The sequence below is a fragment of the Thamnophis sirtalis genome, unplaced genomic scaffold, assembly GCF_051295495.1.
Source record: "Thamnophis sirtalis isolate CommonGarterSnake01/CBP01778 unplaced genomic scaffold, rThaSir2_p1.2 scaffold_6, whole genome shotgun sequence".
In the NCBI taxonomy this organism is placed as follows: Eukaryota; Metazoa; Chordata; class Lepidosauria; order Squamata; family Natricidae; genus Thamnophis; species Thamnophis sirtalis.
The window spans coordinates 19,171,596-19,198,688 of record NW_028261386.1 but is presented as its reverse complement, the minus strand read 5'-3'; the positions used below and the strand labels follow the sequence as shown (position 1 = coordinate 19,198,688).

Here is a 27,093-nt window from a genome sequence, read left to right as displayed (position 1 = left end):
AAAGCATGTAAAAATGCAAATAGGAAAATAGGAATCACCTTTCGGCCAGCCACATGTCCACGGAGAGACATCTTGGGACAGCGCTGGTTCTTCAGCTTTGAAACGGAGATGAGCACCGCCCCCTAGAGTCAGGAACAACTAGCACATATTTGTGAGGGGAACCTTTACCTTTACCTAAAGTATAAGTGCAATTTCATATTTGAAGATATACATTCAGTATGAAAGTTGTGATTTGGGAATGAGTTCAGTTATTCATTCCAATTATACAACATTTGTTTTTCCCCCCCCCCACTAATAAGCCTTTCCTCTTGAATTTCTCTAGCAAGCAGAGAAAAGATCAGATCCAGGAAATCGGACATTAAATCTTCTAACTGACCACAATCGTGGTTCTGACCTTTCTGATATTACGGAGGAAGAGGAGGAAGAGGACGAGAAGGAGGAGGAAGAAGAGAAGCCAGTTTCTGGTAGACCAGGAGAAATGAAATGGAATCCAAGTGAATATGGCGGCAGAGAGAATGGAGACAAGGTAATCTTATTTTTGCTGTCTTTATGATGCTCTTAAGGAGGAGTTGCAGATTTGCTCAACTCCTTCAAACATCTTCATGCGATCATTTGCTTATTCTTGATACTCCCCAAACCCAGGGCATCTCCAAAGATTGCTGCAAATATTAATAAAATATTTAATATTGAATAAAAATAATATTAAAGAGCCACGGTGGCGCAGTGGTTAGAGTGCAGTACTGCAGGCTACTTCTGCTGACTTCTGGCTGCCTGAAATTTGGCAGTTCGAATCTCACCAGGCTCAAGGTTGACTGCCTTCCATCCGAGGTGGGTAAAATTACCCAGGTTGTTGGGGAAAATACGCTGACTCTGTAAACTGCTTAGAGAGGGCTGTAAAGCACCGTTAAGCGGTATATAAGTCAAAGTTCTATTGCTAATATAGAGAGGAGATAAAATGAGGGAACACAGGGAACAGTTAACTGCATTTCATTAATTGAATTAAAATAACATACTTTTAAATTAAATTAGACTACAATGATATTTTGTTTTTGTCCGGGCCTCATAGACCTCTATCTGAAAAGAGTGCATATATGTATGGACTTTTTCTTTCATTGCATCAGCCAAGTTACATAGGGTTCTCAAAAAGCATTCATGGATTTCCCTAAAATCTCCTTCCTTCAGATTATATTTCAACATTTGTCAAACTGATGCCTTCTGGATACATCCAGATTGCAGCTTCCAATTATCCCAGCCATCACGGCCTCAACATATCTGGAGAACACCCAAATGTGGAAGGCTGAATCAAGGATGCTCTGCACACCAACTACAACCAGATGTCTTTAAAAAACCCATAAGTAGGGCAAAAACTGCTATATTACCAATATTGTACTCAGAGATGAGCAGTTCCATTTACCTTTCACAGCTATTTTCTATTGGTGATACAACCCTTTTAAATCTGTCAGATATAATTCCGGTACCATAGCTGATGGAGGTGAATTCCAAAAAGTAATAGCTTATGGTTCAGATTTTAAAGGGGTTTAAATGGTTAATGGAGTTTAGTGTGGGATAGGAACATTAGGAAGACTAGACTTAGAATTAGAATTAGAACTAGAATTAGAATAGACCTTGGAGTCTTGAAGGGTTACTTGATTCAGTAAGCCAGCTCTAAGGAGAGTAAATTTAGGCTAAACTAGGCTTTTATTCCAGGTTTAAATTAACTCTCTGTACATAGTTATTCCTCAATCTAGCAAAGAATAGGATTCCCAGATCTGGAATGCAATAATATAGATGGCCAGCAGATGTCAGCAAAGAGAATCGCTTAATTTTTCCAGCAATCTAAAAGTCACCCGGATTTCTACAGTTCAGTTCATCCTCATTTTGCATAGTTCTCTAAGAAACAAGGAGCTAAAAAAGTGCTAGGGAGGCTGGCAGCACAGAACACAAACCTCTGAACCTCAGCACTGGATATATGTTGGCAATACTCTCCTTGTGCAAGAGTTATCTAGGATATCGTGCTTTTCCAAAGGAAGGTATTGGGGCCATGTATTCCCACAGTGGTGATTTTTGGCCTAGGTGTTGTGACTATTGTAAATAAATAGAATGCTCTGTGAAGAGCAAAGAGTTTGATGTGGTGGCATCAAATGTTCAAGGCTCAGGTGTAACATATGCTGTTGTGCCTCACTTCCCGACTTGGCACCATGTAAATTTCCTGGAATTGCTAGCATTCTTAGAAAGGCCAGGTGGGCTTTGACATTATGGTACCATCGGGGTGGAGAGTGCTGGATTAACAGAGCTATATGATGGAGCGCATTCTCCCACTAGAGAACTATGAGTGGGCAGGAACACAAGGAAAACTGGAAAAGAGTTATAGCAAAACGGAGAATAGCGATGGTGGGGATATAGTCTGGCAGAGCATGAAAGAAAAAGATGGTTGATTTAAGTCAGGGGTGTCAAACTTGATTTCATTGAGGGCTGCATCAGGGTTGTGTTTGACCTTGGGGGAATGGGATGAGTGTAGCCAGGAGGGGCGTGGCCAGCTTGACGTCACTCATGTTGGCGGCGCCCAAGCGCTCTGCCAGCAAAAACAGGCTCCTAAGCTCCATTTCTGGCTGCAATGGCCTCCTGCAACCCTCTGCCTGCGAAAACAGCTCAGAGCTCAGTTTTTGCTGACAGAGACACCGCAGTCCGGTCCCTCACTGTTTCCCAGGGTGGGCCCGCATGCCTGGTTTAGGTTTCAGGTTTCGTTTTATTTATATGCCGCCCTATTCCCAGCGGGACTCAGGGCGGCTCACAAACCCAAAAGGGGAAGGGATCCGGCCCATGGGCGTTACGTTTGACACCCCTGATCTAAGTGAAAATCACATGCTTTTATAAGACATTGTAGTTAAGATGAAGAGCTGATTAGGCACTTTCTACTAAAAATCTTCCTAGGTTAATGGAAATAAAATGGGAAGGATCTCCGACATAGACAATACACGCTGTGGAGTTACAGGGTCTCAAATAATCTTGAGTTTCCTGGTGAGAGTAGACAATTTCTTTTCCAGCCATATTCCTATCCCAACCCCATCCCAGATCTTTATGGACTTTATTCTTGAGCAGCCTCAAGTTTTCAATCATAATATGATTGTTTTAGCCTTCTCTTTCTGACTGCAAGGAGAATCACCAGGGACCTTTCAATACTCTTGGTGATTTCATTTTTCAGAATCACTTCAGAGGTGGGTTGTCCCGGTTCGGCCCTGTTTGGCTGAACCGGTAGTGATGGCAGCAGGAGGCTTCGCCCACCTGGCTGGATGCTTCTGCGCATGCGTAGAAGTGTTGCGTGCGAGCGCACGCACAAGCAAACTGGTAGCAAAACAGGAACCCACCACTGAATCACTTGCAAGCAACATTTGGTCTCGTTAGTTTTTCACAAGGGGAATTGTTTTTAAAAAGAAGAATTTCTTGAATGTATAAATGAAAATGGCACATGTAAATGAAAATGACCTAGTTTTGTACTTTTGATGATGGTGGAAAACCCTGACTGGATGGACTTTCCCTACATCAAGAAGAGACAGAGCAGTAGAATACTGACTGTCATTGGGGTGTCATCTGAAGAATTCCTGGTTGGGTGTTATGATCCTTGGAAGGAGGCTGACCAGGCAAATGCCATTGAAAAAGCTACAAAAAGCCAAACAACAGGAAATAACAGGCACAATTTTCTCATGTGCTAAGTTCAACAGGACATTAAAAGATTTTCTCTTACAATCTCTAAATGCTTTGGACTGTATTTCCTATCATTCCCAACCAGCTATATTGTCAGCATGGCTATTACCTAATACATGTGTAGTTATGTAGGTGGGACAAACTAAAGTACATCCTTCTATGGGAGGAAGAATGGTATATAAATGATCATAGTAATCATAATATATTTCAGGTAGATTGGAGTAGCCATGTGATATGTAATAATGTCAAGAGATACTTCAGTTCCAGATGTACAGCTGGAGGCTCAAACATTTATTTGCCCATTTCCATTTTCCCACATTTTTTTCTATGTAAAGGAATGGCTTCTTTAGCTTAGCAACATAGGTCTTTGCAATGGATTCTAACAGGGTTCAACACATTGAAAGAACCCTGTTGGAGCCAGATGAAAATAGATTTATCAAAACTAGAATCTTGCTTTCAATAGGGAAGCCCACAATTATGGAATCAAAACCTGTGGTTCAGCAATAAATTTGAAGAATTGATCTTCCTCTGAGTATCGCTCTTCTATTTAATTACCTTCATTCATCGCCATTGATTGACTTTTAACTTTGTGAATTTGTCTAGTCCTTATTTAATGCCATCTACAGGAGTGATGGTAAGTGTTGTTTACCCACCTTTTAATGCCTAATTCCTCTTTCTCTCTTTGCTTCTTCCTTGATGGTCTGGTTTCTGGGTCTGGAGCACAGTTGGATCTTGGTGATACTGACAGCGATGAAGAAATCTTGGAACGGATTCTGGAAATGCCATTGCAAAAAAATCGCAGCAAGGCTCTGTTTAGTATTCCTGAAGTGACTGAAGAGGAGGAGGAGCAAGAACAGGAAGATGATGAGGAGGAGGAGGTTGATGATGATGATGATGATGATGAAGAAGGCTGGGACCCAGTCCTAAACCAACCTATTTCCATCCCTCTGGAAAAGAAGACTGTGGAAAGTTTCCAGAGTAAGCTTCCTAATCATACCAGAAGAGCACAAGATCCTCCCTGTTCTTGGTCTAGAAGAAACCACAATCTTTCAGAGCTGATCTTACCTGAAAAGACCCTTCTACAGACGTTGAGAGGGGAGTGTATGAATGAAACGTCCAGTTGCTCTGGAAGATGGGATGGTGAAGATATAACCTATCAGTGGGATGATCGAAAGAAACCATCAAGATCTCCTCTTTTGGAATGGAGAAAATCCAGTCATTGCAAGGAGAAGACACGTGCCCAACCCCAGGGACATAGGAAGCGAAAAGGAGACATCCGCGAGCCCAGTGTTTCTCTGCGGAGCAATTCCTACTACACCGGAGGTGGTCTTTACAGAGTTCAGAGCCTCACAGAGAATTTGAATGTGATCACCAGCCTTGAGATGGAGGATGATTTGAAGCTCTGCAGCTGGGCAGGACAAAGGCTGGATCAAGTTCCTCCAAGGAGAATGATGCCCCAAGAGAAAAGGGAGAAAGCTGTGCAAAGCCTCCCTCGCTGCCTCAGGCCGGAGAATTTGGAGATTGACATTGAATATGATTCAAACGAGGAAGAGGATTTAACCATCACTTCCACACCAGTGAGCCTGTTGAGTTCGGATGGGAGGGCTGATGGATCACCCACAGATTGTGAGGAGGAATGGAGTGACTGCTCCAGCCGGTCAGGATCAGTCCAATCCAGTGGGCGACGAGAACTGAAGCGATCCAATAGTTGGGAGGGGGAGAGCACGGATTGGAGCACATCTCCCAGCCATTCATCTGGACATTGCGGATGGAGGAAGAAGGCCAATGGGGCCCCAGAAGAATGGAACAGGACTTGGGAGAAAAGTCCTTCTGTCTTGGGAGCCAGGCCAGAGCAGGCTTGGAAGGAGGGCCCACTTGTGCAAACATGGGTCTGTGAGACACTTCCTTCATCAGCTGGTGTCATTAAAGCAGCTTGCCACAATTCTGACTGTGCTTTTGACCCTTTGCTCCTATGCTTGCTTGCATTCTGCTTATTGTGTTGAGTGCTTTACAAAATAGAGGCTTCTGTTTTTATTTGAAACTTACAGCCCATTTGTGTGATACTCCTTATTGGCTTTTGTCATATTTTGCTTTGGGATTGGCTATCAATCAGACATCACTGGCTGAAAATATCCAATGCAGTATTCCTTTTCCCTGTTAATTTTTAGAGAAAGTCTGCAAACTTAAATACCCTTTATTCTAAATCTCAAATTCACATTCTTTTTATTTGCAAAGCCTTCCAGAAAGAGGCTGCCATCTGATCAGTATGGTCTAGGAATAATTTATATCCATGTAACCTTCATTGATAAGATCCAGTGGCCCTCAAGGTATAGAAAACTCAAAGGGAAATGAGAATTTCTCAGTTTCACGGCAAACGGCAGATCTCACAATGAATGCGGGAAACATTTATTATGGCGTCAAAATGACAGATTCAATTTAACCGCAAAACTGAGCCTATGGAATTTGCTTTGCTTTTGGTCAGTGTTTTCTGGAAACATACGCAAAAGAGGAATGCTGCATTCTAGCCCTTTGCATTTTGTGCTGTTGCTGCAGGGTGTAGCCGAAATGTCAGCGAATAAACACGGGACTGATTCTGCCAAGGGTTCTCTTTCAGGTGACAGGTAATCCTGGGTTGTTGGACTCAACATCTTACCAGTCCCCTGTCCAGAGAGACAGAAGGTCTCCGAGAAAAAGCCAAGAAGGGACCCCACCTCTCAGTGGAACTCTTGGTGAGTTAGGTGCAGTTTCCATTAGGTTGTTTTAAAGTGGGGGAGGGGGACAATTTTAGCAAGAGTTGAACAAGGATGGCTCCAAACCTCCTTACAAGATCAGGTGCGTGAAGGAGTTAAAATTGCAGCATCAAGCCCATCCTTCCAAATTTGCAGGCACAACACCAGGGCTAGGAATTCTGTCCTGATGCACAGGCTCGGTCCAATTGTGGTTTGCTTTTGTGTCCTGGTTAGGAACTTGGAGGAGTCCTTCCATTGAATCAGCAGACGACAAGGGCTCAGCACGTCTGTTTGTGGCTCTTTTTGACTATGACCCTGTTTCGATGTCCCCTAATCGGGATGCTGCCGAAGAGGAGCTCCCATTTCAAGAGGGCCAGATTCTGAAGGTATGAGCGACACCAAGAAGAGACTTATTGGCAGGGCTCAATTCTCACAGCGTGCGTGAATCTAGAACTCTCTGATGTATTTTTTTTTTTTTTTTAAAAAAGTTTACAGCTTGGCAGAATGCATGACTGTGGCCAATGGTTCAGCTGCAAAGTGTTCTGCTCAGAAATAATTTTATTGGAATAACTACAAATAACTGGAGAAGTTCTCCAAGATGGTTAATCAAACTTGGGAGCACAGAAAGCTAGAGAATACATGCAAAAGTCAGCTTCAGTTTATTTATTTATTTATCATCTACCTTTATCTTTACTACAGAGAGGGCAGTGGAGGGTGGGAGAGATACCTACTGAGTCTATCTCCCCACACAACAATCTTGAGGTCTTTTCTTTCTTACTGTTTCCCATATCACAGGCCACTTAACCCAATTGTGGCTTTGTTCTCAAAACAGATGAGTTTGAAAGAATTGTCCTCTTCAGATTTTCAGTAGATGTCGTTAAAGAAGGAAACAATAATAATTGCTGGATCTTCCTGGGCTGAACCAGAAGGTTTGAAAAGAGGCTGTCATGCCATATTTCCAGTGCAGTGACAGGGAGTCCTCGACTTATGACCACAATTGATCCCAGAGTTTTGGTTGTAGATTGTTGTAGTCTTTAAGTGGGTCACCATGTGATCTGATTCAATTTGATGATCATTTTCATGACAATCTGAGTCAGTATGGTCTTTAAGTAAATTAGGTGGTTGTTAAATAAATGGACCATCTGGTCGTTAAGCAAATGCAACATATTTAGTGCTGAGGAATGTCAAAAAATGTTGTGAATCACAATCATGTGACCTTGGGACATTGCAACTGGTGTGATTCACCTGCCGTATGCCCAAAGTGTGATCCTGTGACCATGGGGGTGGGTTGGCAGTGGTGGTCATAACTTTGAGCTCAGATGGTAAGTAGTTTTTTTAAAGTCTGTCACAATGTTGTTAAAGTTGTTAAACAACCAAAGGCTACTTGTAGTGTGCAGATCTCTGATTAAATAGAGCGTTGTGGATGCTTTTAACCAAACACAGATGCAGCCTGTCTTAAAATTTTCCCTGCCCATGTTGTGGCAAGGTAATGGTTGTTTCATCTCTATGATGATATTTTCCAAATATTTAAGAAACATTAATATGACTTTCCCAAAGCCACCACAGGAAGCATCATGGCTGAGTAGAAATTTGAATCCTAAGGTCCCTTTTCTAAGCCTTAGACCACTGTTAACCACTACCTCCTACTGGCTATGCAAAATTCCCAACGTGCTACTGATTTATAAAGAATTCCCACATATTATCTTCAGCTCATAACAACCTCTAGCTTTGGTTTCATATTTTCTCCTGGTTGTCATACTGAGCTCCATATCATGACCATGAGATCTCTTTTCTTGGGGTTGATAGATAATTGGAACTGGAATGGAATATTCTACGCATTTGTATATCCCAATGTTTCTCAACCTTGGTGTCTTGAAGATGTGTGGACTTCAACTTCCAGAATTCCCCAGCCATCTTCAAGTTTTGGGACTGCAATAATGGGTTAGCTTGGCTGGCTGGGGAATTCTGGGAGGAAGTCCACATCTTCAAGACACCAAGATTGAGAAACATTGGAAGATCCCTTTATTGTAAGCCTCTTGGGGATGAATTTAGCTATGGGTTGAAAGAAGTAAATGGACATTAGCAAATATTATTTTGGTACTATTGCGATTGATTCTCTGCCTCTCCCTTTCACAGGTCTATGGTCACAAAGACGCAGATGGTTTCTACAGAGGGGAATGTGCAGGAAGAACAGGGTTCATACCCTGCAACATGGTGTCTGAAGTCCGGGTGGACAGTGACAGTGCAAGAAAACAGCTGTTAGAAGAAGGCCACATTTCTACTGATATGCTGATGGAAAGTCTAGGTACTCTGCCCAAATTTATTTAACGTCTTGAACTTTGCCAAGCTAGATTTGGGAACCTTTTTGAATAGGAAATCATGCTGGTTGCTATGTTCCTGTAGAAAAAGTAATGGATGAGGTTATGATAACACAACTCTCTCAGATACATATGCAAAACTATTCACAAATTATCTCATGTTCACCCATATCACTGGGATTTGTCAGGGAAGGCAAATTAAAACTTGAGTTAGCAAGCATCTTGCTCAAGAAAACATCAGTCTGATGATTGAACCAGACACTCTCTCAGATCTCTATGAGTAAAAGTGTAGACTATTCTATAGTAGCAGTCAAGGGTTGCATATAATTCAGGGCTTATAAGTGTCCACTTACCTGTTAAAGAATGTATAGTTAATTTGCTTGAGCCTTGTTTTTTCTCTGTCTCAAAGGTGCCCACATAATGAATTAAATACTGAACAGTAAAATGCCAGGACAAAATCTAGATCCTTAGAAGAAGAAAATTCTACGTACAAAATGGTGGAATCAGACAGCAAAACAACAGATTCTGCTTACATTTGGGAATAACATTGTACGACTTTTCAGCTCAGAATCTTCCATTGTAGCGGCTTTGTACCATGTGCTTCTGCCAGTTAGCAGAATGATATAATATTCCAAAATTTGGAGAGAGGTTTTGGACACCTAGTGATACCTGGAACGTTTATATTCTATGGTTCATCAAGTTCCCCAACAATGAACCATATATATTATATTGATATGATGTGTGTGTGTGTGTATGTATGTTGTATGTGTATGTGTGTGTGTATTTATGTTGTATGTGTATGTGTGTGTGTATGTATGTATGTATGTATGTGTGTGTGTATGTATATATATATATATATATATATATATATATATATATATATATATATATATATATATATATATATATATATATATATATATATATATATATATATATATATATATATATATATATATATATATATTTAAAGTCACAACCCCTGGTATGCCCACAGGTTCGATTCCCAGCATGGGTATGGCTAGCTGATGAGAGCTAAATAGCTTGAAATAGATCTATACTAGTCTCCCTTTATTTATTTATCAGCATAAATATAACATATATATATATATATATATATATATATATATATATATATATATATATATATATATATATATATATATATATATATATATATATATATATATATATATATATATATATATATATATATACACACACACACACACACACACACATATAGATACACATACACACACACACACACACATACATACCAGTGATGGGATTCAGCTGGTTCGCACCTATTCGGGAGAACCGGTTCATAACTTTCTAAGCAGTTCGGAGAACCAATTGTTGGAAGAAATCTTATTTTATTTTTTCCCACTTTACAGGGCTAATCCTGTAAGGAAGGCAGGAAGGAAACATTCTGGGGTTGTTTCTAGCCTAATCTTTATTACCCTGCTTACAGAAACTGCCTCTCCGGTTAACCCTTATTACATTGTAACAGCTAAGGCTAAGCACCCATTGACGTGAGTTGGCCACAGCCACATTGTCACATGACCACCGAGCTATGTCTACCCAGCTGGTCATTATGGCAGAGAACCGGTTGTTAAATTATTTGAATCCCACCACTGATACATACATACATACATACATACATACATACATACATACATACATACCGTACATACATACACTGTATATATATAGATTTGAGTCATAGTCATGAATAGCGATGGATCTCCCAATCCATTGTCTACATCATATTAAATAAGCCTAGTGGCTTATTAAGAAATACAGGAGAATGGGCTTTAGAGAATAATTTACTAAGTTATTGATTTGTACTGCCTGTTAATTTAATTGTGTTTTTTTTTTTTATTGAAAGGGAATGGTGCATTTTCTCCCCCTCCATCGCACCCATTAAATCGCCCTTCAAAGCCTCGCCGATCTAAGAAAGGTCAGTAGAGTATTTCATAATGTTGATATCTTGTATTGATCAGGATAAAAGGATTGTCTTTCTTTTTATAATTTGTATGTATGTATGTGTGTATGTATATATAATATTTATTAAAGATTTGTAAAGAGATCAAAGACGAAAAGGTAGTAATCTAAAATAAGATTAAAGAAAAGAAAAAGAAGAAATAATGTGAAGTGTGAAGAGAAAAAAGAAGAAAAGAAAAATCATTTCCAATCTTTTATCAGGCAGACACAAACCTATCCTCTCATCTCCCTCCTTAACATTATATCATCATTCCACTCGTATTCAACCTTTTTAAATCAGTAAATCCATAAAACATCTATTTATTTATTTTTCATTTTCAGCAAAAAGTCCATAAAAGGTTTCCAATCTTCAACAATAGTGCTAATTGGGTGAGCAGCACTGTGGCTTAGTGGTGAAGATGCTCACCTCCCAGTCGGAAGGTTGAGAGTTCAATCCTAGGTAGCAGCAGATGTTTCTCCCCCTAGGGCATAAAGAAAAAATATCTGCATGGAAGAGAATAGAAAGGCATTTGGCCAATAAATGCTCAGCTGCATTTAGTCATCCTGACTCTACCCTGAATTAAGGGACTACAGGGTCATCTTTTATGTGAATTCTGCATGTCCATAAGTTGGCTGGAACTGTATATTTTCATAGGACTTGTGTAAGCATTTGCATTTAGCCAGATCATTCCACCACTTACCAATATAAACCTTCTTCTTGGCTACTGCCTTGCTTAAGACACACTGGCAAGCAAACAAACATAGCTCACTCATAATACCTTTTGTCTCCCCAGCAGAATCAATCAGGGTGGAAGATCAGGTTCCTGATTTAGGTAAGTTTTTCTTGGTACTCCTAGGTCAGAGGCAGGGGTGAAATCCTCCCAGTTTGGCCAAACTGGTAGGGACGATTGTCCTCAGTTCTTCAAACGGGTAGTAAAAAAAAGTTTCCGAGGATTGCGTGGCTCAGCAGTAGGCTGTGCGATCCTCGGAAGCTCCCCCCACCCACTGCTTTTCTTCATTTTTTCCCTGCCGGTTCAGGTGAATAGGTGGGTGAAAAGATGTTTTAAAAAGTGGGGGGGGGGGGCTTGTGAAAGAAAGAAAGAGAGAGGGGGGGCGGCGGGAAAAAGGAGAGGGAGGAAGGACCACAAACCTGGCACCAGCTTCAGAGGATACCTTGGAAAACAACAGCAATCCAGGGCTGGAAGGGATCTGGAGGTCATCTAGTCCAGGGGTCGGCAAACTTAAACACTCAAAGAGCCATTTGGACCCATTTCCCACAGAAAAGAAAATACCGGGAGCCACAAAGGTCCTAACCAGAAGCTCCCTGTTCAATTCTGGAGCTGACTGGAAATTCAGTTCTCTCACCATAGAGTCTCCTCCTAGCGTGGCGTACTTTTTCCTCTACCTGTCATAACCGAAAGCCCTATCAATTTTGGAGACAACTGGAAAACCCTCCCCTTGCCATAGAGTCTTCTCCTGGCACACTGTGCTTCTCCCCCCTTCCCCCCACTGGAAACTCCTCTCAAAATTGTGGCCCCATTTTCTTGCCATAGCTGTTCAGTGAATTTATTGCAGTTGTTACTAATCTGGTTGTTAAGTGAATCTGTCTTTCCTGTTGACTTTGCTGGCCAAAAGGTTACAAAAGCTGATCACATTACCTGGGGACACTGCAAACTGTCATAAATATGAACCAGTTGCCAAGCATCCAAATTTTGGTCACATGACCATGAGGATGATGCAGTGGCTGTAAGTGTGAAAATGGCCATAAGTCACTTTTTATTGTTTGTTTGTTTGTTTGTTTGTTTGTTTATTTATTTATTTATTTATTTATTTATTATATTTATTATATTTATTATATTTATTATATTTATTATATTTATTATATTTATTATATTTATTATATTTATTATATTTATTATATTTATTATATTTATTATATTTATTATATTTATTATATTTATATGCCGCCCAATCCCAAAGGACTCCGGGCGGCTTACAAAAAATATAAGAAAGACACATAACGATAAAAAACAATTTAAAAACAACAAACACCCCTCATACATTCATTCTAGTCGGGGCTGGACCTCAGCAATGAGGTCAACAGCCCCAGGCCTGCCAGAACAGCCAAGTTTTTAAGGCTTTCCTGAAGGCCATGAGAGTGGGTATGGTCCGGATTTCCGGGGGGAGCTGGTTCCAGAGAGTCGGAGCAGCCACAGAGAAGGCTCTCCTCCGAGGGCCCGCCAGGTGACACTGTTTGGCTGACAGCATCTGAAGGAGGCCTAATCTGTGGGATCTTACTGGCCGCTGGGAGGTATGTATCAGCAGGCGGTCACTTTTTTCTGTGACATGGTAACTAGGGGTGGGATTCAGCCAGTTCGGGCTAATTTTGCATCCAGTTCACTGAACTAGTAATTGGAAGGACTGGCTTGCCCCTCCCACTCTGCCCCTCCCTTCCCAGGAGCCTCCACACAGCCCATTCATCATGCCAGGTAAGTGCAAGGCTTGCGTGGAGGCTCTGGGAGGGGGGAAAACGGGCCTCCCGGAAGTTCCAGAAGTCGGGAAACGGGCCTGTTTGCGGCCTCCGGAGAGTCTCCATTTTTGCCCTCCCAGAGGCTCGAGGAAAGCCTCTGGAGCCTGGGGAGAGCAAAAACGCCTCCCCCCTCGGGGTGCAGGAGGCCACGCCCCCTATGGCCACACCTACCCAGCAACCGGGCAGAGAACCGGTTGCAAAAAATTTTCAATCCCACCCTTGATTGTAACTTTGGTTACAATTGGTTGCCAACAGCAGTGAGGTGACACGAGGCTGGATCCAGGCGGTCGTTACCGCCTCCCTTTGGGAGGGGCACTTCCCCGCCGCACTTAAAGCGGCGGTGGTGAGACCCCTCCTGAAGAAACCATCTTTGGATCCAGCCGTTCTTAACAATTACCGTCCAGTCTCCAACCTCCCCTTTGTTGGGAAGGTTGTTGAGAAGGTGGTGGCCTTCCAGCTTCAACGGTCCTTGGAGGAAGCTAGTTACCTTGACCCTTTCCAGTCCGGCTTCAGACCTGGTTACAGCACAGAAACCGCTTTGGTCGCATTGACCGATGATCTCTGGAGAGCTAGGGATGGAGGCCATGCATCCATCCTGGTTCTCCTTGACCTCTCGGCGGCTTTCGATACCATCGACCATGGTATCCTTCTGCGACGACTGCGGGAGGTGGGGGTGGGAGGCACTGTTTTGCAGTGGTTCTCCTCCTACCTCTCGGACAGGTTGCAGTCGGTGTTGGTTGGGGGGCAGAGATCGACCCCTAGGCCCCTAACATATGGGGTGCCGCAGGGTTCGGTCTTATCCCCCCTACTATTTAACATCTACATGAAACCGCTGGGCGAGATCATTCGGAGGCACGGGATAAGATACCACCAATACGCGGACGATACTCAGCTGTATCTGTCTGCCCCGTGCCAACTCAATGAAGCGGTGGACGTGATGAACCGGGGTCTCGAAGCTGTTAGGGACTGGATGAGAGCTAACAAACTGGTACTCAACCCGGACAAGACCGAGTGGCTGTTGTGTTTCCCTCCCAATAATTTGGCTAGTGTTCCATCACTCAGGCTGGAGGGCCAAATTTTATACCCCTCAGACAGGGTTCGCAACTTGGGAGTCCTCCTGGACCCACAGCTGACCTTTGACCACCACCTGTCGGCTGTGACCAGGGGGGCATTTGCCCAGGTTCGCCTGGTGCGCCAGTTGCGACCCTACCTGAACCGGGAGGCTCTCACAATGGTCACTCGGGCCCTTGTGACCTCTAGGCTGGAATACTGCAACGTGCTCTACATGGGGCTGCCCTTGAAGAGCATCCGGCTACTTCAGCTAGTCCAGAATGCGGCCGCGCGAGTGATTGTGGGCGCACCGCGGTTCGCCCACATAACACCTATCCTCCGCGAGCTGCGCTGGCTACCTGTTGATCTCCGGGTGCGCTTCAAGGTGCTACTTACCATCCATAAAGCCCTCCATGGTAGTTGATCTGAGTACTTGAGAGACCGCCTCCTGCCAATTACCTCCCTACGACCTATTAGATCACACAGATTAGGCCTCCTCCGAGTTCCATCTGCCAGTCAGTGTCGACTGGCAACTACGCGGAGGAGAGCCTTTTCAGTAGTAGCTCCGACCCTTTGGAACGATCTCCCCGTGGAGATTCGCACCCTCACCACCGTCCAGACCTTCCGCACAGCCCTCAAGACCTGGCTATCCCGTCAGGCCTGGGGATAAAGATTCTAATCCGTCCCCACCCGAATGATGAATGAATGTTGTGTTCTATTTTTACTTATGTATTGTCTCATGTCTTGTCTTGTATTCCCCTCCCCACAAACTGTAAGCCGCCCTGAGTCCCCTCAGGGAAAAGGGCGGCCTATAAATAATAAACAAAAAAATACAAAATACTTTGAACAGTCACTGAATGAAGGGTATTCATTCATATTCAGTAAAGAAGAACCCATTTCCCGTCTGGGTAATTGGTTCCGCTAGCAACATGTTGTTAGTGTTAAGAAGTCAAGTTTTTTAAAGTATTTAATCAGAACCTGTGTTCTTGTGCCTTAAGTTCATAATTCTATGTCCTGCCCTCTAGAATGAAAGATACCACATTCTGTTCCTTTATGTGAATTTTTTTGGGTAGATGACTCCCTTGAGTCATTTGTTTCTCAAGGTTAAATGTATTCAATACTTAGAAACCGAACTTACATAATGCAATCATCTTCACTGCTTTCTTTGAACCTGTTCTGAATCTTATTTAAAACATGGCACAATAGTCAAAGTGGGCTGTGACTGATGCATAATTGATTGACTGATTATGTGCCATCAAGAGCCGAGGTGGCGCAGTGGTTAGGGTGCAGTACTGCAGGCCACTTCAGCTGACTGTTATCTGCAGTTCAGCGGTTCTAATCTCACCGGCTCAAGGTTGACTCAGCCTTCCATCCTTCCGAGGTGGGTGAAATGAGAACCCAGACTGTGAGGGCGATATGCTGACTCTGTAAACCACTTAGAGAGGGCTGAAAGCCCTATGAAGCGGTATATAAGTCTAACTGCTATTGCTATTGTCTACTCAGTGACCACAAGATTTCCTCAATGATGATCTATCCTTCACCTGATCTTGCAACAGTGCATCCATAAACACCCTAACTGAGTTTATCAACCTGGTTGTTGATCATTATCTTCTCTTTCCTTCCACCTTTCCCAGTGTTCTCCAGAGCAGGGGTCTCCAACCTTGGCAACTTTAAGCCTGGAAGACTTCAACTGGGGAATTCTGGGAGTTGAAGTCCTCCAGGCTTAAAGTTACCAAGGTTGGAGAGCCCTGCTGCCTAGGGAATTCTGGCTGGGGAATTCTGGGTGTTGAAATCCTCCAGGCTTAAAGTTGCCATGGTTGGAGATCCCTGCTCCAGAGAACTAGGCACACAATGTGCCTGAAAGTACAGAATTACTTCCTATGTTTTGGGAAAGTTGCTTCTGTTGAAGCAGACCTAAACTGAATCCCTCTCTTTGTAGTCCTGTCATAGCCATGCTCTCATTCCCATTTCCTGTCCTGTGCATTTGTTTTTTGTTTCCTGACTGAATAGGAAATGATCCTTGCTAGCATTTGAAGACATAGAATCCATATTGTCTCAGTCTCAGAATTCAGAGTAGGGAAACTGGATTTCCAGCAGCCAAAGTCTATAAACCATCTGGACCTTTCTTATATCTAGCAAATCCAGAATAAATTATGGAGTGCATTTTGAAACTTGCAGCATAAATGATATAAAACAAAACATTTCATATAAATTTTGTCAATGTTTTGAAAATGTCTGAAATTTATGTCTGGCAGAGAAGGGTTTTTTTTCTTGGTAGAAGGTTGTATTGGCTTTTGGGCATGGAAGATCATAAGTTCATAACTAGATCCTAATGAACAGATAAGAGTTTTGTTATATAAACCATTAATAGAGACTCTGCTTTAAAGAACAAATGCAATGGTGAAAAGAGTAAGGTTCTACATTTAGGCAAGAAAAACGAAATGCACAGTTACAGTATAGGTGGTACCTTGCTCAGTAGTAGTAACTGTGAGAGGGATCTTGGAGTCCAAGTGGACAACCATTTAAATATGAGCCAGCAGTGTGCAGCAGCTGCCAAAAAAAGCCAACACAGTTCTAGGCTACATAAACAGGGATAGAATCAAGATCACATGAAGTGTTAATACCACTTTATAATGCCTTGGTAAGGCCACACTTGGAATACTGCATTCAGTTTTGGTCACCACAATATAGAAAAGATGTGGAGACTCTAGAAAGAGTGCAGAGAAGAGCAACAAAGATGATGAGGGGACTGGAGACTAAAACATATGAAGAACGGTTGCAGGAACTGGGTATGTCTAGTTTAATGAAAAGAAGGACTAGGGGAGACATGATAGCAGTGTTCCAATATCTCAGGGGTTGCCACAAAGAAGAGGGAGCCAAACTATTCTCCAAGGCACCTGAGGGTAGAACCAGAAACAATAGGTGGAAATTAATCAAGGAGAGGAGCAACTTAGAACTGAGGAGAAATTTCCTGACAGTTAGAACAATTTATCAGTGGAACAGCTTGCCTCCAGAAGTTGTGAATGCCCCAACGCTGGAAGTCTTTAAGAAGATGTTGGATAGCCATTTGTCTGAAACGGTATAGGGTTTCCTGCCTAGTCAGGGGGTTGGACTAGAAGACCTCCAAGGTCCCTTCCAACTCTGCTATTGTATTGTATTAAATGCAACTTCTCATTCTGATCTGCTAGTTGTACATTCCCTTTCTGATTTAGAAGCACCTGGAAAGCAAAATCCGAGTTCTGAGGACCCTGTAAGAACAATGGTGGCCATTTTTGACTACAATCCCCAAGAGAATTCTCCTAATCCAGACACCGAGGTAAGATGAGGCTGCTCTTAGCTTAATCTTTGCAGCACTATTGGAGAGTAGAGGTATGAACTGTTTAGCTTTGGGTATCAGTTAAGGAATTGCCATGGGCCCAATAAATCCTGGAGATTATCTTGTTTCAGTGCTAGTTTCAGTATATAAACTGAAAATGGAAGTAATCCCTTCCTTCTCCATTGCTTCTATACTGATTTTCTACTATGTGCATGAATTTAAAGAAAAAAGAAAATCAGAAGAAAGGCTAAAGTAATAATATAGTAAAGAAAGAATATAGAGTTGCTCTGAATGATGAGATGGGTGGCGTATAAAGTTTATATATGTGTGTGTGTATGGGGGAGAGAGAGGGGGGAGGGAGGGAGGGAAGGAGAGGGAGGGAGAACCTTCCAATCTTCATCAAAAGTATAAAGAAATTTAGTAATTCTTTATCTTCTCTAAAGTCACAAACATCTCTTCATCCTATATCCCATCTCTTATCTATAAGCAAATCCATAAACCATCTTCTTTTCAGTGATTTTCTACTATTATTCTTAATGTGTATCTCTAGGTTGAGCTCAGATTTTGTGCTGGGGACATTGTGACTGTGCTCAGTTCCATGGATGATGATGGGTTCTACTATGTACGTATCATGCCTTTCTTTTTTAAAAAATTCAAATGGTTCAAATGGTGATCTGGTAAATCAGAGGCCAGCATTGCTCTGTATGGAACTGGGGGTGTGATTGTCCCAAAGGTGCTTTTTCAAGAAAGCATGGTTTATCTTTGAATATGTTTCGCTTCTCATCCAAGAAGCTGCTTCAGCTCTGGAACAACCATGAATGACCGAGAATCTCCATAGATATGGGGGTGTGATTGTTTCTATTTTAAGAGTTTGTGGAATATACGGTATATATCTAAAGTCTCGTGTCTGTTTCATGGTAACTTTCAGTTGGGTGAAATGGTGCATCACAGGGCAACAATTTTTGAATAAAAGAACCTCAAATGGGCTTATTTAAAGAATGCATCCAAAATATGGGATCCATGACTCCCATGAGACTGGAATTTTGGCAAAATTGTGGCCATTTGAATGCTGTCATGCTGGGGAAGCCAGTAGCAAATTGAAAGTCATTCCCACTGCCTTTTTGGCCTCTGTTTGAGTAAGGAAATATTCCTGAAATGACAGTCCAACAGGTCACAGGTTGCTTGGCTGAATTCTACAGTAATTATTGCCTTCCAGGAAGTGTTGCTGATATCAGCAAAAGTGAGGGATGTGAGTGTTCCAGTTTGGAAATGAAAGCTTCTGCTTTTCTTCTGAAAGGTCTTCTGATCATAGAGCAGTGATGGCGAACCTTTTTTGGCTTGCGTGCCAAAAGCAGGGGGAGCGCAGGGGGACCGTGCGCGGGCATGCCGCATCCATAATGCAATCCGTGCCCCCCCCCAGCACGCATTGCGCACATGACAGGTGCAACCCCCCCATTTTTTGCATGCTTTTTTCACCCTCCCCAGGCTCCAGAGGGTTTATAGGAGCCTGGGGAGGGCGAAAAGAGCCTTCCCCGCCACCCCGGAGGCCCTCCCTGAAGCCTCCGGAACGCAAAAAACCGCCCCTACTGGCAAACCGGAAGTTAGGGAACGGACTTCCAGTTTGCTTGTAGGGCCGATTTAAGCCCTCCGGAGCCTTCAGGGGCCTTACGGAGGCTTCCTGGAAGGCTCCGGAGGAAGAAAAATGACCCTATGAGCAAACTGGAAGTCACAAAAGCCTCTGGAGCCTGGGGAGGGCGAAAAATGGTTTAAAAAAAGGCTGAACTGACAGGGCAACATCTCGCGTGCCCTGACAAATGCCTCCGCGTGTCACCTGTGGCAGGTGTGCCATAGGTTCGCCATCCCAGACATAGAGTAATAGGCAGAGATCTAAGATGATGGAGATATATCATTAGTCCATCACTTTGCTTGGAAATAGGACATGCATTATAGTAAAGAAAATGTATATTTGATTATTCATGTTATAACAGCAGCTAGGATTGTATTTGCACAAAATTGGAAGAGTGAAGAGAACTCTACAGAGGAAAATGTGATTAGGAGAATATTAGAATGCTCAGAAATGAATAAATTGACACTGGCTATCAAAGAGAAAGAACAAACTGATTATTATACAATTTGGGAACCCTGGCTGAGGAACTCTGGGAGTTGGAGTCCACAAGTCTTAAAGTTGCCAAGGTTGGAGACCACTGATCTAAAGTATAGAAAATGTAGTAATAATTAATATAATTAACAGAGTTAAATAAATCACAATGGGATTGTTGTTATATTAGATACTTAAGATATTGGAAATTAAGCCAAGATGAGATTAAATAATGAATAGGTTCGTATATTTTAATGTTGGCACAAAATATTTGTACCCAGACAACATGCTGGTTAATGAAAGATGGATTGTTTATATAAAAATAAAAATAAATATTTTAAAAAAAGAAATAGAACATGCACAAGAGATTGATGGTAGGAAAAAAGGAAGGACGTCCCTTTCTCTGATTGGTTTTGAATCATCAAGAGATCTCCAACTAAACATTTCCCTTCTTTATCTGCAGGGGGAGGTAAATGGACAGAAAGGTCTTGTTCCATCTAATTTCCTGGAAGCTTTGCCATCAGACGGAGCACTGGCAAGTGAGCCAAGCCTTGGAAGGCAGGTGAGGGAGACATGTTGCCTGATTGGGATCCAGATGTGAAAATGGGTTTTTATCACAGACACCAGCAAATCAGTGTCTTTTCCTCCAACCATGTATTCCACCAGCTCAGATAATTGAGTTATCTTTGTTTTTCTATTCTTGTATCCTCGTGGCACCCCTCAGCGAGTGCGGAAAAGAAGAATCCAGTGATGCATGTGAGACAGTCAAGAGGAAGAGAGAAAGGCAGAGAACAATCACGTAAGTCCCAGGTCAAATCCTTCCAGAATGCTTTTTGCCAGTTAGTAAATATTTTATATCTCTGGACGTATTGGCATCAGGATGAGGGCAGAAACAAAATTTTCCATTCTGCAAATCAAGGGGACTACTTCAAACAGATGCTTAAGAATGTCAAGGTAGATCCTTTGAGTTGAAAGGTAACTGTAAAGGTTCCCTTCGCACATATGTGCTAGTCATTCCCGACATTAGTGGACAGTGCTCATCTCCGTTTCAAAGCTGAAGAGCCAGTGCTGTCCGAAGACATCTCCGTGGTCATGTGGCCGTCATGACTAAACGCCGAAGATGCACAGAACACTATTACCTTCCCACCAAATGTGGTTCTTATTTTTCTACTTGCATTTTTACATGCTTTCGAACTGCTAGGTTGGCAGAAGCTGGGACAAGTAACGGGAGTGCACTCTGTTTCGTGGCACTAGGGATTCGAACTGTCAAACTGCCAACCTTTCTGATCGACAAGCTCAGCATCTTAGCCACTGAGCCACCTCATCCTTTGAATTTCCCCTCAATTATTGTCATCCACCAAAGCCAGTGCTTGCCTACAGCTGGTGTGAACTTAGTATAAAGTTGGCTCTTTATACCAAGTTATCAACCATAATTATCAATTCCAATGCTCCCTGCCAGTTTCCTACAAAGAAAGTCAATAGGGATGATGGTAGGAAGTTGGAAGTCACTCCCACTGTTTTTTTACCCGCTGTTTAGGCAAGGAAATATCTCTGAAATGAATACTGGATCACAGGTTACCTAGCTGAATTCTACAACAATTATTGCCTTCCAGAAAGTATCAGTTATGTCAGCAAATACAGGAATCTAGGTGTTCCAGCTTGTAAATGAACTATCTGCTTTTCTTCAGAAAGAACTCCTCTCTGTTTGCCAAGTACATACAGTAATGGGCAGGAGCCCACAGCATACAGCATTTGTGCTACTCCCAGATCAGTTTGGTACCTGTGCGATCACCCACCATAACCTTCCTTCTGTAATGCGAGAGTTGTTATTGTAAAATCAGATCTACTGTAATATGTTTTCCTGGAGTTGCTAGGTGAACAATTTTCTGTGTGGGTGCACCCCCCCCCCTAAATTTGAATGATGCAAACCTATGAATTGTTATAGTCCAGAAACAGTTTCTAGTTAAAACTTAACGTGGATATTTATTTGTAAAGTTTGAAATTATTTTGAATATTGAATTATTTGTGGTTGAGGTGTGAAACAGTGAGATGAATACAATATTTCGTTTCTCATATTCACTATCTTTTCTCCCCCCCTCCCACAGTGGTATCCAGTAGATCATCTGATACACCTTCCATTTTTGCTTAGCACCTGGACCGTCCACTGCCTCAGAGTCTCAGGGTTGGGTGTCTCTTGGGCATCGCAATCCTGAGGCCTGCCCTTCAGGACAAGAAGAAGAATATATTCCTGAAAAGAGAGAAAATTCACCCCAGGTCGAGCAAGAAGAATGGTGCTGAGCTCAGCTGCCATAGAGCGTTGCAGTAAAAAAGGAACGAATCACGATGTAATCCGCAATGGCATTTTATTTCTATAGATTGCAAGATGTGTCAAGTGGTTTGGGAAGCAAGTATGAGCTCCAGAAAGGGAGTTCTGTAGAGACACGTTGCTCACAATCTCTTCTCCCGTCTGTAATGTAGTTCAGTGGATGTTCCCTATTTTACTTCCAGAAAGTATGTCCCTTGTTTTGGAAATCAAAGCTGCTTTCTTAGGTCTTTTCTCTCAGCATATCACTTCTCTCGATCCACAACTTTCTTTTATTGCCTTTTCTCAACCGGTCTCAACTTCGACATTGTCCTTCTCAGAAAGAATCGGACAAGGATCTAATTTGGCTGGGTGTGGCTGAAGGGTTGTTGACTATATATTATCTGGGAGTTCCTGCTCAAGAACCTTCATGTTTGCCAGTGGAAGACTCACACAACCATCTTCGTGTGGAGTCTTGTTTTGCTACAGCAACTTCTCTTTTTGTGGTACTCTAATGCTAAACTGCACATTTCTGTCCCCTGAGTAGAAATCAGGGCATTTACCATTTGATGGTAAGTTAAGGACATCGATTGCCTTCAGGTACATAACTCTGTACAGTACCATGATAAATAATTTACTGTAATAATGCCGCTAATCATTCCTTGGACATCAAATGTGACCAACAAGCATTAGTGGAGTGCATAATACCAGACATGTCACTGGAAGGAAAAAAAAATCACAAAATTGTGCCTCATTTGGGGGAATGTGAGGGAATTCACTGGAGAAAGCAATTATGTTTGGAGTTAGTGATAAAAGGAAAGCAGGCCACCGAAGAACATGATGGCTGGATACGATCAGCGCTAACACCAACCAGAGCATAGGAAAACTTAAAGAAGTTGTGCAAGATTGGAAGATGTGGAGAGGCCTGGCCGATAGACTTGCTAAGATTTGGGCACAATTGAATGGATAATATCATCATCATCATCAATATCATCATCATCATCATCATTGCCAATGATGGGATTTTACTTATCTATTCTTACCTTTCTCATTTTTTCCTGGATTACATTCAAACAGTTTGAAACCTCTGAATATAAAATCTCATTAATAGGTTGTGTCATCCTATAACGTACCATGCATGGGGAAAACATCACTTCTGCTTCAGATACTGTGTGTCATGGGAGCTCCCACAATGCCAGCTGAGATGTGGGGGCAGCATCTCATAAGCATCCAAATTATCCAGCTCAAGTTCTTATAGGAAGGAGATTCCCCCCCCCCCCACCCTACATCCCTGCTTCCAATTTTTGCGTTTTATTAGAGAGGGTTTGACATGCTCACTGTCTTTTGGTCCACAGATTGTTACCGGCTAAAGGTGAGAGAATCAGAAAGTCAGGCTCACCCACAGTTAGGGACTACTCTCATCCTCCAAATAGTTGTAACATGTCCATACTCGAGATCATAACATTTACCTGGTACGTGGGCAAAAAAATCCCCCCAAATGCTACCATTTAGTAAAGCATGGAGATGGTTATTAGGTAGATTTCTGGCTACAGATTTGTAGAATGTATGCAGCTCAAGAAAAGTGCTAACAGCCCATTTAGAACATCTGTGCTAGATATGCGACTGAATAAGCTTTCTGTTTTCCATAGACTCTCTACTCAGAGTGTAAAGGTAATAAGCAGGGGTGAAATCCACTTACCTTTGCTATCGGTTTGGTAGCAATGTGAGCGTGCATGCAAAGCGTCAAAAACGGACATGATGACGTCCGGGCAGGTGAGCGGAGCCTGCTACTGAATAGTGAACAGCGAGGTGGAAAGGGGGGGGATCCACTGTACCATGTGATTTAGATTAACTAGAAAGCAGGAAATAAATCATGCATCACAGGTGATCATCAGAAAAACCAGTTCGCCTGAACCGGTTTCATTTTTTTTACTACCGGTTCGGGCGAATCAGTAGCATTTTTACTACCGGTTTGGGTCAACCAGTCCGAACCAGTAGCATTTCACCCTTGATAATAGGTCTCATTGGCTATTGCCTTCAGTTATTGGTATTCACAGGTACATTACACCTGAAAGGGAGAGGTTTCATTTCATCTAATCTCAAAGGATCTCTTATTTCTGTTCCATGAAGTTAACTAGTTTCTCCTTTAATACCATCTAAGCCTATGATCATTAACACATTGTGCAATATAAATTATGTATAAATTATGTATTTTGAGAAGGTCTCTGTCCTGAATCTCTGTCAACAGCACTGTTGGATTTCCATTTTGAGTTTGGAACAAAAGACTAATTCACTAATTCGCCAACTTCCAGATTCATTTGGACTACAGCTTCCATTCCCAACTTGAACATTGTGGGTGAAAATCCTAAGAATTGCAATCCCAACAACTCTGGGAAGTATCTATTTTATGGAAAGCTGCTCTTTCTCTTCTACGCCCCCGGTATAATTTATAATCCTCTGGAGTTCCTGCTTCACAGTTGCCTAGAACAATTCTTGACCACTGCCTATTATTGACATTGAGATTGCCAGTTGACTTCGACTTAGCTTAAATGGGCCATCAATTGGGTTGCATTTACTTCATTTCATAAAAGATGTTCAACTCACCCTTCGCCTATGCCCAAGAATATATCAAAATGCAGACTGCACTGTATTATGGAAACCTAACACTTTCTTTAAAATAGCTCTGAATGGCATTGTGATTCTTTTCTTGGTAGAAGACTTCTTTGCCAGGATCAAAGTTGGACCTAAAGTTGGAACCATGTTTTCATGAAGTGAAATTCTGAGGCGAATGTCCGCTACTGAAGAAACAGAGAGAGAGGGGGAGAGAGAAAGGGTGGGGGGAGAGAATGGCTAAGTTGGATTAAGTTGATAATAGGTACAAGTATGAGAGTTTATCCTTTGCCCCTGGTTACTGGCATTCTAAACTAAGAAGGCAGCCCAGACTCGACCAGTGTCCTTCTCCTGTGGTCTGCCTTTTGTAAGATTTCCAGCTGCTGAACTAAGCAGCTCTAATGGTGAGGATGAGTGGGCACTGTGCCAGCCTGTGTGCCTAGCTGTGGGAAGGGGCGCCCCTTATTCAGAGGTGACCGCTATTTTATGACTGAGAGATTTGTGTGTGTGTGTGTGTTTTAATAAATGTGTCCCCCATTCTTGCAGCCAATGTACCTCTGCATGTTTGTTGGGAGAAGGAATCATTCTTGTTCAGTATGGATTACTGAGAGGGGGTATTGGATGAGCTATGTTTTTATTTAAAAATAATAATTTATTATATTAAAGTCTATTTTCACAAAAAATCAAGTGTTCCTATTGGAAATTTGCTTCTTTTTTTGGAAGGTTGATGGGGGCTGAATGAAACTATTCAGTTACCTTGATGGTGGTGGTAGATTTACATCCTGTCTTTCCTCTAGGACTGGGGTACCCAACCTTGGCGACTTTACGGGACTTCAACTCCCAGAATTCCTCACCCGTTTGGTGGGCAACTTTACAGTCTTTGGGCACGGGTTAGAAGAGGAAACCAAAACAACCCTTTTACATTTCTTTGCAGCTTCCAAATACCTTAAATCCTTAAGTGCTATGAGAAAATACTGGCAGAAAGTGGTAACGGGGTCTGGAAATATCCTATGGCAGTGATGGTGAATCTTTTTGGCACCGAGTGCCCAAACCGAAATGCATGCATGCGTGTGCATGTGACAGAGCACCAAAAATCTGAAGACCATCTGGCCTGGGGTGAGCCCATGGCATGCGTGCCATAAGTGGCATGCAGAGCCCTCTCTGTGGGCATCCGCATCGTCACCAGCTGCTCTTCTGGTTTCCACCGCGCACATGTGCACCAGCTAGCTGGTCTTTGGGTTTTCAGCATTCCAGCATGCGTGAAGACCAGCTGGAAACCAGAAGAGCAGCTGGCGATGGCGGGCATGCCCACAGAAAGGGCTCTGCAGGCCACCTCTGGCCACACGTGCCACAGGTTCACCATCACGGTCCTATGGAGTGTAATATAGGAGAATTGGCAGTGCCTCGTGACATTTACATGGCATATTCCTCTGGGGGACACAAACAAGGACAAGCAGGTTTGAAGCGATTGCCACTTTCTCCATTCACACAGGCTGAAATTCTTCAGCTACTTAGTAGTATGCTAGTCATCTTTCCCATACTGATAGTTGTCTACTTACATGACAAGACCTTCCCAGATCTACTTACAACCTGTTTTCAGAATTATAGCAGCCAAACATTATATGCGTCCCATGCTCATGTGATTGCATCTTGAGCACTTGGCAACAAGCCCACCTTTATGGCATTGCAGCATCCTGCAGTTACTTGACCACAATTTGCAATATGTTTCATCAGCATCCAACATCTACTTCTGGTTTCTGGCAAAAAAAACAAACCCAACCCCGCCCATTGGAGAAAATGGATTCATTTAGCGACCACCACATTTGCTTAAGGACTGCAAGGTTTGTTTAAGGAGCGTTGTAAAAACGGTTGTAACTTTGAATCCGGTCATGTGATGCTGCAACTTACAACTGCTAAATTTGGGTTGTAAGTCAAGAACTACCTGTGCAGGACACACTGCCGTCCCAAAGGTGCTTTTTCTTCAAGAGGCAACTGGATTTTCTTGTTTATATGCTTGAAGATGTTTTGCTACTCATCCAAGAAGCTTCCTCAGCTCTGACTGGATGGTGGGGAATGGAAGGATTTGTGTTCCTTGCAAATAGCTGGTCGTTTGCATCCTTTTAGAGGGTCACTGAGGCTACTTGGAGGTTCATCTCTGTCCTCAGGGTCATCTGAGTCCTTGAGAATTTGTAGCTGTGCTTTCTATAGGATGTTTTCTGTCCTGTGTCCCTTTATTGTTGAACACAAATGCAGGGGGTTGGGGATGAGTCTGTGCTCTCTGCATCTCAAACAGAGAAACAAATATAGCCTGCAATTTCTCTATGCCTTTCTTTCCTAGTGTTTCAGGTAATTCAGAATTGATATTTGCTTCACAGAGCAGAATAGAGAGAGGCTTTATGTGGGGAAAATCTTTCTGAAGGGTGGTAGACAGCCCAGAAGCCCAGGATGATAC

General features: G+C 42.6%; 1 protein-coding gene across 3 annotated transcripts in view; it reads left to right on the top strand.

Annotated features, from left to right (window-relative positions):
- Nucleotides 1-25,261, top strand: part of TSPOAP1 (TSPO associated protein 1) — a 76,605-nt gene extending 51,344 nt beyond the window's left edge. For 2 of the 3 annotated variants that reach the window (XM_087717316.1, XM_087717314.1), the window contains 12 exons: nt 323-526; nt 4,428-5,591; nt 6,317-6,431; nt 6,666-6,817; nt 8,568-8,736; nt 10,641-10,712; nt 11,530-11,568; nt 17,528-17,631; nt 18,182-18,253; nt 20,193-20,291; nt 20,454-20,528; nt 21,835-25,261. In XM_087717316.1, the coding sequence (XP_087573442.1) occupies nt 323-526; nt 4,428-5,591; nt 6,317-6,431; nt 6,666-6,817; nt 8,568-8,736; nt 10,641-10,712; nt 11,530-11,568; nt 17,528-17,631; nt 18,182-18,253; nt 20,193-20,291; nt 20,454-20,480 (2,217 nt within the window). In that variant the 3' untranslated portion in view covers nt 20,481-20,528; nt 21,835-25,261. The remainder of the gene's footprint in view (nt 1-322; nt 527-4,427; nt 5,592-6,316; nt 6,432-6,665; nt 6,818-8,567; nt 8,737-10,640; nt 10,713-11,529; nt 11,569-17,527; nt 17,632-18,181; nt 18,254-20,192; nt 20,292-20,453; nt 20,529-21,834) is intronic. The other variant, XM_087717315.1, reaches the window with a different exon arrangement.
- Nucleotides 25,262-27,093: the final 1,832 nt, after the last annotated feature.